The sequence below is a fragment of the Orycteropus afer genome, unplaced genomic scaffold, assembly GCF_000298275.1.
Source record: "Orycteropus afer afer isolate SDZICR_OR568_19922 unplaced genomic scaffold, OryAfe1.0 scaffold00014, whole genome shotgun sequence".
In the NCBI taxonomy this organism is placed as follows: Eukaryota; Metazoa; Chordata; class Mammalia; order Tubulidentata; family Orycteropodidae; genus Orycteropus; species Orycteropus afer.
Window position 1 is genome coordinate 9271675 of NW_006921601.1, and position 12231 is coordinate 9283905.

At 36.2% G+C, this 12231-nt stretch overlaps 1 protein-coding gene across 1 annotated transcript in view; it reads left to right on the top strand.

Annotated features, from left to right (window-relative positions):
- The window catches only part of USP47 (ubiquitin specific peptidase 47), a 133820-nt gene that overhangs the window by 82142 nt on the left and 39447 nt on the right, over positions 1 to 12231 (top strand). The window contains exons 15-17 of the mRNA XM_042782906.1: positions 874 to 986; positions 1695 to 1799; positions 4581 to 4788. Coding sequence (XP_042638840.1) covers positions 874 to 986; positions 1695 to 1799; positions 4581 to 4788 — 426 coding nt within the window. The remainder of the gene's footprint in view (positions 1 to 873; positions 987 to 1694; positions 1800 to 4580; positions 4789 to 12231) is intronic.

The window sequence follows — 12231 nt, forward strand, 5'->3', positions numbered from 1 at the left end:
TTGAACCGCCAGCCTTCTGGTTAGCAGTCAAGTGCCTTAGCCACTATGCTACCAGAGCTCATATATATATATATATATATATGTCTTTTTAAAATAAGAGACCTAACCATGTGATTATCAGCTGCCTCCTCACCCTTACCTGAGAGAAGTTCATGTTCCAAGTTGAAGAAATGATACAATTGTGATAGAGCTGTATACTGTGGGAACATAGAAGATACTGAATAAAGGGTGCTCAATATCATTGGTACTGTCTGTCTTATCTAGTGCTTTTATAACAGAAATACTACAACAGAAATACCACAAGTGAATGTCTTTAAAAAGAGAAAAGTATTTTCTTACAGTTTAGGAGGCTAGAAGTCCAAATTCAGGTTGCTGGCTCTAGGGGAAGAGTTTCTTTCTCTCTCAACTCTGAAGGAATGTCCTGTCTCTCTTGAGCTTTGCTCCTGGGAGATCTTCATGTGGCTTGGCATTTCTCTTCCCCCATCTCTGATTACTACCTTGTTTAATCTCTTTTATATATCAAAAGAGATTAACTCCCTATACATACCGTACATTAAGCACAGTGCCTAAAGCATCTGACTGTTAACCAGAAGGTTGGTGGTTCAAACCTACCAGCCACTCTGTGGAAGCAAGACTAGGCAACCTACTTGCGTAAAGATTTACCACCTTGGAAACCCAACAGGAGTCACTATGAGTCAGAATCAACGGCAGTGGGTTTTTGGTTTTTAATCCTGCCTCATTAATATAACAAAGATAACCCATACCCAGGTGGTACTATAACCACTGGCATAGAGGTTAAGATTCACAATACATGTTTTTGGGGGACACAGTTTAATCCATAACACTGTCTTACCCTGTTTTTATTTTTATTAGAATTTCTAGAAGTGGATGAATACCCAGAACATATTAAAAACTTGGTGCACAGAGAGAGAGAGTTGGAAGAACAAGAAAAAAGACAACGAGAAATTGAGCGTAATACGTGCAAGGTAGATTCTGTGATTTTACTTTTAGTTTAAAATTGCTGTTAAAGTTTGCGTAACTACAATTCTCATACTCATTGAGTTGATTAGATAACTACACTATCATGATCATTAAACATTGTAACAACTTTATTACTAAGGTAAGATTTTATTTTATGAATAAGAAATCCATAGCATAATGATAATACTCAGTACTTGGTAAGGAAGCAATGAGATGGACATGCTGATATTCTGCTACTAGAAGAGTAACTTGGTAAAACATACCTTTCTGTATAGAAATGAGGTCTTATTTATCAAAAGCCTTAGATTCAAAGTCTTATATAATTTCTTTTATAAAAATATTTCCTAGTCACAGATGCTGTAGAATTTGGATCCCAGGGATGAGATTCATCATATACATCCCAATATTTTCGAAACTAGGAAAAAATTAGAAACAACTTTAACACACGTCAGGAGGGGAGTGACTGCATAAATCATAGTATATTCTTGTAAGGAAACGTAGTCTTTGATTTTTTTTTATGATATGACTCACATTAACTATCGCATAAGTGAGAAAAATAGTTATGAGAGAGAATTATCCCAATTTTGTTTTAAGAAATGTGTTATATTTTTTATATTTCTTGTACTATTTTGATAATCAGGAAAAAATTACTGTCTACAAAAGAATTAAATTTTGACTCTTGACCTGGTGAGTTGATATTTTACATTTTTTAGATAAAATTATTCTGTTTGCATCCTGTGAAACAAGTAATGATGGAAAATAAATTGGAGGTTCACAAGGATAAGACCTTAAAAGAAGCAGTAGAAATGGCTTATAAGGTATGTTTAATTGTGTTATGCCATTTAAATATTGGTATCTCAGCTAACAATATTAAGATATTTTCCAGAGTTTTTATTATAGTCAATAGTAATATAAGCACTTGTAATAACTTCAATAGTCTATTTAACTCATATATCTTTAAAAGTACAGTTTATACCTCTCTGCTGGAAGCATACTCAATTGTGTGTGAGAATTTTTGTGCTCTGAAAGCCAGAACCCAGAATTAGAATTAGGAACAGAAATTATACTTTCTATCCAGTTGGCAGATATTTATTGTACACCTACCACATGAGGCATTTGATATACAAGAATGAGTAAGACATGGTCGCTAATCTCATGGAGTTTACCATTGGAAAAACAGACCAAATATACTTCAGCATCTTATTTTGCAATTATTTTATTGTTTAGACACTATAAACTGGTAGAATGTTGGATTAATTTATTCTGAGACCCTAACCATGAAAAGGAGACACTGTGCAAAAAGTTGAGGAAGAATATTCCAAGTAGTGGGAACAGCAAGTGCAGAAAATGTTAGGTGAGAAAGTGGTTGCCATGTTCAAGGAACTGAAAAAAGGGGGCGTTATGTATAAATTGTCATGAATGCAGGTAGAGTAACATAAAATTAAATTAGAGGCTTTGTAGGAATGGAAGAAATTTGCATTTTGTTCTAAGACTAATGGAGAGTTACTAGTTTGTTTTGCAAGGCAAATAGAAAAGGAAGCACTCTTTCAATATTATTCTAAATGTCACCTGTAATACTTGACAAATTAATTTCTTTTGATCTTTCTATGTAAACATTAGCAACATTTGACTGAAATGAAAAACTGGTAACGTAGAGAAAAAATTGCACACTATACGTATGTGTGTATTTCATTTATAATTCTATATAGAACCAATGAGAGAAAGAAAAGTAGCACACAAAATAGCTGACATTTTTCTTAAAGTCTGGTCCTGCACAACCTGCACCAGAATCCCGTTCTTATTAAAAATGATACTTCCTACTGATGAGTCAGAATGTTGGGGTAGAGCCTGGGAATATGCATTTTAAACAAGTATCTCAGCTGATTCTTAGGTCTACTACCTTTTGAGAATCACTTGTATTACATATTTGTCCTTCATAGCACTTACTAGTACTGAAATTTTATATTTAATTGAGTAACTTATTTAATGAAATGTCACTCTCCTTTGCCAGACTATAAAGACCATTGTGATTTTGCTTACAGTTACATCTCTAGTACTTAGTTCATTGCCTGGTACATGTTGTTGTTGTTGTAATTTGCCGTCGAGTCGGCCCCGACTCATAGCGACCCCTCCTTTTTGGTTTCCGAGGCAGTATCACTACGGAAGTAGGATTGCCCAACCTTCCTTCTGAGGAGTGGCTGGTGGATTTGAACCGCCAGCCTTCTGGTTAGCAGTCAAGTGCCTTAGCCACTATGCTACCAGAGCCTGGTACATAGGAGAGTTAAAATTGGGTGGGTGTATGAATGAACTAACAAACTTTGGGTTCCTCTCATTATAGTAAAAAGTTCTTTAAATGTAGTGGTTGACTGCAGATATCATCCTGGCAAAATACAGTGAAACTAATTGGAGTAAAATGGAGAAAACTTCTAAACAACAAAACAGCTTGACACAGTAAGATACATCAGTGTAGTGGTAAGAGTAGTTGATATCCCACCAGTTTTTAATGCAGGAAGAAAAATACCATCTTGAAAATAGAAATTAAAAGCTCACAAATAAAAGGAGTCTGAAAAATTGAAGAGAAAAATAAGCCAGTTATGAGTGCCATCTCTGTGGTGGGGTGGAGGGGATCATTGAGGACATACAAAAGCTTAGAAGTTTTTCTTGAAAATCAAAATTATAAGCCTTCTACAGATTTTGGCTACTTCTAAGCAGTCCTACTGTGTTTCTCCAGGAGGTTCAGTTTACCACTCGAGCTGTTCCATCCCAAAATACATCTACTACTGCTATGGGTTTGAGGAAAATTATATGATAGGAATTTCTATGCCATGTAGGTACTGGAGGCTGATATCGAAGGGATGTTCCCTCTAAGAATGGGGAGGCACTTGGGAGACAGAGAAGCTATGATGTTATTAGGGGCTTTAAAAAGTTGCTGTTCTTCTGTACTTCAGATTCGTTATTAGAGATACAAGCTATCAGTACCACTACAAATTGGATTAAGAATGCAAAAGGATGCATATATTAGTTGATTGGTGTTTTGGTGTTTTTTTTTTTATGTTTCCAGCTCAGTGGTTATAGAGCAATAGCTTGTAACACACTGATTTTCAGTTCATTTAAAGTTAAGGCCCAATATAACAACTAACCACAACAACAAAGTTTAGAATGTTAACGTTTTTAAAAGCCAAAAGTGACTGTAAAATCTGTTAGAGCATGTCAATTGTGTTAGATTCTGTTGAGTCAGATACGATTCATAGTGACCCTGTTACAACAAAATGAAACACTGCCTAGTCTTGTGCCATCTTTGCAGTCGTTGCTATGCTTTAGCCCATTGTTGTAGCCACCATGTCAATCCATGTTAGAGTGTAATTGTATGATTTGGGGATAATGAAACATAGCAAAGAAACTAAACCAAATTCACAGCCATAGTCATTTAAAAATAGCGTATTGTAAGTCATGCCTTTGACGGTGATGTCTTTGAACTTTGATGCAAGCATAAATATGTGGACTTATTCTTTGTTAGGACCTATAGATAGTTAAAATTATACACCAGACTGAAACACTGTGTATATATTTTTTGCTTTTTGCTGGGGGGTTTTCTTTAGATGATGGATTTAGAAGAGATCTTACCCCTGGATTGCTGTCGTCTTGTTAAATATGATGAGTTTCATGATTATCTTGAAAGATCATATGAAGGGGAAGAAGATACACCGATGGGGCTTCTACTAGGTGGAGTGAAGTCAACATACATGTTTGATCTGCTGTTGGAGACAAGAAAACCTGATCAAGTTTTCCAGTCTTACAAACCTGGGGGTAAGAGATTCTATGCTATTTTGAGTTGTATTGAACTTAACATTTTCATGAGCAGTTTTTTATTTGTTTACAGAAATGAATTGTGAATTTTTTTATGTTCTTAAAATGTAGGATAACTTTGACACGTTAGGAAGTAGTCACCAACAAGCTTGGAATTATGTTCTAGGTTACTTGCAAAGAGTCGTACAGAGAGTGTAAAAACCAAAACACCACAAAACTTCTGGCATACAATCTCCAGTGGATTTTTTTTTCTCACATAGGCAGTCCTCATGTTAAGAACTTCTGACTTACGGACGATTTGCCCTTTAATGTTACGTAAATTTGCCTTCGTTGTGAAACAGTTGAACCACCTCTGTTCCTGAAAGAGTTTTATCATAATTACCTTCATTATCACTTTTACTTGCTGCATATGCAGCTTTTAAAACATTGAAAAGGCTTCGAGCCTTTTCTTGGACTAAAATAAGGCTATGTAAGAACTGCATGCACCTGTTTGGACTTAACTACAAATTCTTAAAGACATAGTTAGGAACAGATCTCATTTGTAACCCAGGGACTGCCTGTATGTGCATTTAGTATTGTATATTCCATCAGTAGTGAATCATTCTGGATGCTATAAATCCCTAAAGTTACCTGATTCCATAGGAATGTCACTCTTGTAACACTTTATAGAGCAGCCCTGGTCCAAAAAGATGTGTGCCCATAAAGTATCAGAAGCAGAATCTCTTCTTCTGGGTCTCCCTGGAGGGGTAAATTTGTAATGCCATCACTGCCAACATTTTTAATTTTTTTCCCTGCCCTCTTCATTTCTTTAGGTCTAAGGACTTCAGCATTTTCTTTCTTCATTAAATCTATTATATTCATTTAGTATTTTGAGGTGTTTGTCTCTCTGCCCCTCTTTCTTAGAGACTAATTTGGAAAGCAAAATGCTGAAGCCCCTAATTTTACTCAAAGTCATCTCCAGGGACAGAGAAAGCATGGGCTTTCCCACGCCCAAGGTTTTCTAGTAATTACTGTAAGTAAACTGTGCAAAGTACAGGGGAAATTAATGTTTAAATAATTTTACAAAATTCTTACTGTATTTTACTTGATCCTAACTCTTTTATGAAAACGTTAAAAACCAAACTCACTGCTGTCAAGTCAATTCATAGCGACCCATCAACAACAACCTCCCTTTAGTGGGAAAATTTTATTCATGAAAACTAAATAATACCTACTTCAGACATACCTGTAATGGATCTATTTGGAGAATTTCTCTGTAATTTTTTTGAATTCTCACCAAAAAAACCTGCTGCTTCACTGATTAATTGGAATTCGGACTCATGTTTTCTGCTTTTATTCCTAAGAGTTAAACTTGTATAACCTTCTTCTGCCCTTTCAAATGCTGCTCATCTATAGATCCTATAAACCAAAAACCAAACGTTCTGCCATTGAGTCAGATCTGACTCATAGTAAGCCCTCCTTGGGTTTCCAAGGCAGTACCTCTATGGAAGTAGATTGCCCAGTCTTCCTCTGGTTAGCAGTCAAATGCCTTAGGCACTACGCTACCATAGTCTCACTTATAACATGAGTCAACGTTACTATTCTGTTTTTGATTTTTCAAAGAGCAGTATGTATCTTATCAGTAGTTTATGGTGGTCACAAATTCCACATTTAATTAACTCTGGTAGCGTAGTGCCTAAGGCACTTGACTGCTAACCAAGAGGCTGGCGGTTCAAACCCACCAGCCACTCCTCGGAAGGAAGGTTGGGCAATCTGCTTCTGTAGTGATACTGCCTTGGAAACCCAAGGAGGGGTCGCTGTGAGTCGGTTCCCACTCAACTGCACATAACAACAACAATTAACCCTAGTGGATTATTGTTTACTCTTTTAATGTACCATGATACCCTATGATATTTATCTATCTTAAATGTGCTGAGCAGGGAAAATAAATATCCATCAATAGGCTTACAACTGATGAGAGCATTTATCTTGGAAAGCTATTTCAATAATTATTTATATTTTAGCTCTGTTACTGTATTTTAAAATCTCTATCAGATACATGCTATTTCTTCTATCTAATTTCTAATTTTGTAAACTTCTATCTAATTTCTTTTACAAAATTTTATGAATCTAACTTCAATTTGATTCCATTAGGTTATATAACTATAAAACATATATCTTCATAAAATAAGTTTGTTTTCCTTCCTAAAAGTAAGCAAATTTTATTTCCTATTTTACTGCCTTAGCAGCAAATATTGTCCAGATAACTTTTCGAGATGATTTAGTTCTCTTGAGAGTGCTGCATAACTTGTTCAGTTGCTTTTCTTCAGCAAGAGGAAGTCAATAATGACAGTTACTGAGTTTTACCTTCTTTAAGAACAAGAATGGAAAAATCCAGCTTTTCAGACTATATTTCACTAAAACCCAGTGGGGTTCTGTGTCATGAATGATTCAGAGCTTCCAACATCATTGAGTTCTGCACTCATAGTCTTTTGCACATGGGAAAAAGCATAGCTAAGTCTACCTACATGTTCTGGTGGCTTCTGTTGATACTCTTAATTACTAGAGATGAGTAGAACCTTAAGCACTTGCATTTGCCAGCCACATTCATCACTGGGGTTGACCTGACAGTGAATCATTCCTCCTCTAATTTTTTTTTTTTTTTCCAAAATTGTTTTTGCTATTCCTTTGAATTTCCATAAGAATTTTAGAATCTGTCTGCCAATTTCTATGGAAGATCCTTGGATCCTTGTCGTTTATATTAGTTGCCATTGAGTTGGTTCCAACTCATAGCACCTTTATGTATAAAGTGTTGCCTAGTCTTGTACCATCTTTCTGTGCTATGTTTGAGTCCGTTCTTTCAACTACTGTGTCTGTCTGTCTGTCTGAGGATCTCCCTCACCTTGTTCTTTCCTTTAATGTCTTTGTCTGGTGTCAAGGAAATGATGCCTTCAAAGAATGAGTTGGGAAGTCTCCCTCCTATTCAATTTTCTTCATTAAATTTTAGGTAGAATAGACCAGTCAAATTCTTTGGTTGTAATTTCTAATTTAATTTCTGTATGATCAGAAAGCATATTCATCATTTTAAGCTTATTGAGACTTGTTTTATGGCTGAGCAAAAGGTTAATCTTGCTAAATATTCTAAGTACACTTGATCAAAATTTATTCAAGAGCATGGAGTATTTTATAAATGTCTATTTAGTCAACTTGGTTGATAGTGGTGTTCATGCCTTCTATTTTTCACTGGTTTTCTCTTCTCTATATGTTCTTTTAGTTACTGAGAGCAGAGTCTTGATGTCTTTGACTATAATTGGGGATTTGTCCATTTTTCCTTTCTACTCTATGACCTTTTGCTTCATGTATTAGAAATTTTAATTTTATATGCATACATCTTTAGAATTTTGATGTCTTAATGAGTTGACCCCTTTATCATTATGTGTTTCTCCTTTTTATGCTTCAAAATATTCCTAGTTCTGAAATTCATGTGATTTTTTTTTTTTTTTTTGTAGTTTGAGTGAAAATTTACACAGCAAATTGTTTTCCATTGAACAATTTATACACGTTTTGTTTCTGAACATTGGTTGCAATCCCCTCAGTACTACTTTTTGTAAGGAGAACTCTAAATATATGGATTCTGGGACTTCCAGCAAGATGATGGGCTAGATAGACAAGCTTCTCAGACCTTTTACAACAAAGATGTGAGAAACCAAATTAAAACAGATACAAATGATAATCCTGGAACCTTGTGCTTCAAAGGAAAAGATAAAGAAGTGGATCAGATACTGACTGACCAGAAGAAGAAACTAAATGAAGGCAGCAAAGAAGGAGACAAACACAGCTGCGAATTGTTAACTGGTCTGACACCGAATGATGATTTTGAATTTTTGTAAGCAGCATTCCAATTGGGGCAGCAACCTGATAATTGGTTCTGCTTGCCCAAGACTAAAATAAGCCAGGCTCTCATATAGGTAGATGGTGACCACGAACAGAGAACTGCCTACATTCTCTCATCCACTTTCATACCCACTGGGAGACAGGTAGTGAAGGCCTAAGTGCTGCCAAACTAGTGAGCAGAGTAGCACACTCACTCCACTTTCTCAGATGTGTTAAAACAAACAAACATAGGTGAAATACAGCAACATATAATCATCGATCAGATACAAATATAATAGCACCACAATGTCTTGGAGACAACAAACAACTTCGTTGCTCACAAAGCAGCAAGACAGAGTGGCACAAAAAAAAGTGACCAGAATACAGAGCCATGAAACCTCCCTGAGGAAGAAATGCATTGGTACTACCTGATAATTTCAAAAGAATTATTTTTAGGTACTTTCAAAGGATTGAGAGAAAGATCAAGGGAACCACTGACAAAACCGAGGAAAACACAGCTAAAACTCTAGAAGAATTTAGAATTCAAGAATAAACTGGCAAAATAAATGAAAAATTAGAATCCATACAGAAAACACCAAATAGAAATCTAGATTAATCCTAAGACTTTAGAAATAAACAACACATTGCAAGGGCAAAGGAGTAGAATTGAATTGATGGAGGACAGAAATTGTGAGATTGAAAAATTTCTCAACACTACCCTATTAGAAGAACAGTAAGAGAAAAGAACCCCCCCCCCAAGAAAAAGAAGAAAGCTTAAGATTTATGTGGGGTGTCATCAAGAGAAATAACTTAACCATGTGATCAGATTTCCAGAACAGGAAGAGACAAAAATAAACACTGAGACAATTGAAATTTGTTGGAACAAAATTTCCTTAATATCATTAAGGATGAGAAAACACATAATCAAGAAGCCCAGTGAACCTCAAATAGGATAGACCCCAAAAGACGGTCACCAAGACATCATAATCAAATTGTCCAAGGCTGAAGACAAAGAATACTGAAAGCAGTTTGGGAAAAAATGAAAAGTTACTACAAAGGAGAAACCATAAGGTTAGGCTCTGGTTTCTTGACAGAAACCATACAGGCAATAAGGCAACATGATAACATATAAAACCATGAAAGAAAAAAATTGCCAATCAAGAATTATTCAGCAAAATTGCCTTCAAATATAATGGCAAAATTGGGATGTTTAAAGATAAACAGAAATTAATTTGTAAAAACCAGACCAGCCTTGCAAGAGGGAGTCCTTTGGACACAGAACCAGCAACGGCAGACAACAACCTGAAATTAACACACAGGACAATAGCACCCAGAAACCAACCCACATATGGAAGTATCACAACTGAAATAAACCTACAAGACTGAATATAGAGAATCAGAAACATAATTTTGTAAACCAGAACAACTACAAAGCAGAAAGAGGGAATAAATGGTGTAGTTACAGAACTTCCAAATGGAGAGGAAGTCAGGATGAATTCAAGATCAAAAGGACCGTTACAAACTCAGAAGAAAATAATAAATTATAGGGTAACCGCAAAGAAAATATTGACCTCATCAAAATTAAAAAGAATGAAATCATAAAGATTTAGCAAACACTAAAACAATAGGAAATGATGAAAAATGTGTAGTGTATAATGTAATCTAGAGGAAAGTTCAACACCTGACCAATAAAAAGACAGATAATCCAATAGAAAAAATGAGCAGAGGACATGAAAATAAACTTCACCAAAAAGACATTCAGGAAGCCAGCAAACAAAGAAAATGCCACTACAGAGAAGGAAAACAAAAGAGCACTGAGATATCATCTCACCCCAGTGTTAAAAGCAAAGTTTAAAAAAAAAAACAAAACAGAGAACAATAAATGCAAGTGAGGGTATGGAGAGACTGTAACCTTCAGGTATTGCTGATGGCATTGCAAAATGATACAGCTACTGTGGAAAATGGTACTGTGCTTCCTTAAAAAGTTGGAAATAGAAATACCATATGAGCCAGCAATGTCACTACAAGATATATATATCCTACAGAATGAAGAGCAAGACATGAATAGATATATGCACACCCATGTTCATTACAGCACTATTCACAATAGCAAAAAGATGGAAACCACCTAAATGCTCACCAGCAAAGGAATAGATAAACTGTGGTCCATACACAAAATGGAATACTACACAATAGTAAAGAATAGCAATGAATCTGTGAAAACATCTCATAATATGGGTGAACCTGAAGGACATTATACTGAGTGGAATTAGTCAATCAGAAAAGGACAAATATTGTATGAGACGACTATTATAAAAAGTTACAGGTTTCATACAAAAACATTCTTTGATGGTGACTAGGTGTCAGAAGGCATGGGATGGTAAACTACTAACTAGAAAGTAAACGTGTATTAACTTGAGTGAGGAGGGCAATATACAGCAAAGGGGGTGGTCAGCACAAAATGATGAAGGCAAAGAAAGATACTGAGAGACCTACAAGTGTTAAAGCCAGCAGAGAGAAATACTATTACACACACAACCCTGCAATAACAATTATCTGTGAATGAATATATATATAGACATGCAAGCTGAACAAATGTGTGAAGAGAATGACACTATGTTGTTGTTAGGTGCCATCTCTGACTCATAGCAGCCCTATGCACAGCAGAACAAAACACCACCCAGTCCTGTGACAATTCCATAATCCTTGCTGTGCTTGAGCCCATTGCCACAGCCACTGTGTCATCCATCTCTCTGAGGGCCTTCCCCTCTTTCATCGACCCTCGACCTTACCAAGCATGACATCCTTCTCCAGTGAATGGTCCCTCCTGACAACATGACCAAAGTATGTAAGATGAACTCTGGCCATTCTCGCTTTCAAGGAGCATTCTGGCTGCACTTCTTCCAGGACAGATTTGTTAGTTCTTTTAGCTGTCCATGGTACTTTCAGCATTCTTTGCCAACACCACAGCTCAAGGGCATCGACTCTTCTTTGGTCTTCCTTACTCATTGTCCAGCTCTCACATGCATATGAGGCAATTGAAAATAGCATGGCTTGTGTCAGGCGCACCTTAGTCCTCAAGGAGACATCTTTTCTCTCTAACACTTGAAAGAGGTCCTTTGCAGCTGATTTGCCCAGTGCTGTACGTCATCTGCTGCTTCCATTGGTGTCGATTGTAGAATGAAGCAGTGTGAAGTCTTTGACGGCTTCAATCTTTTCTCCATTTATCGTGATGCTGCTTATAGGTCCAGTTGTGAGGATTTTTGTTTTCTCTATATTGAGATGTAATCCTCGCTTCAGAATGTATTCTTCATTGTTTGTCAGTAAGTACTTCAAGTCATCCTCACTTTCAGCAAGCAAAGTTGTGTAATAGTGTATTGCTGGTTCTTAATGATTCTTCCTCCAATCCTGATGCCACGTTATTCATATAGTCTAGCTTCTGGGATTATTTGCTCAGCATACAGATTGAATAAGTATGGTGAAAGGATACAACCCTGACACACGCCTTTCTTGATTTTAAACCATGCAGTGTCCCCTTGTTCTGTTTGAATGATAGCCTCCTGGTCTGTGTACAGGTTCCTCATGAGTACA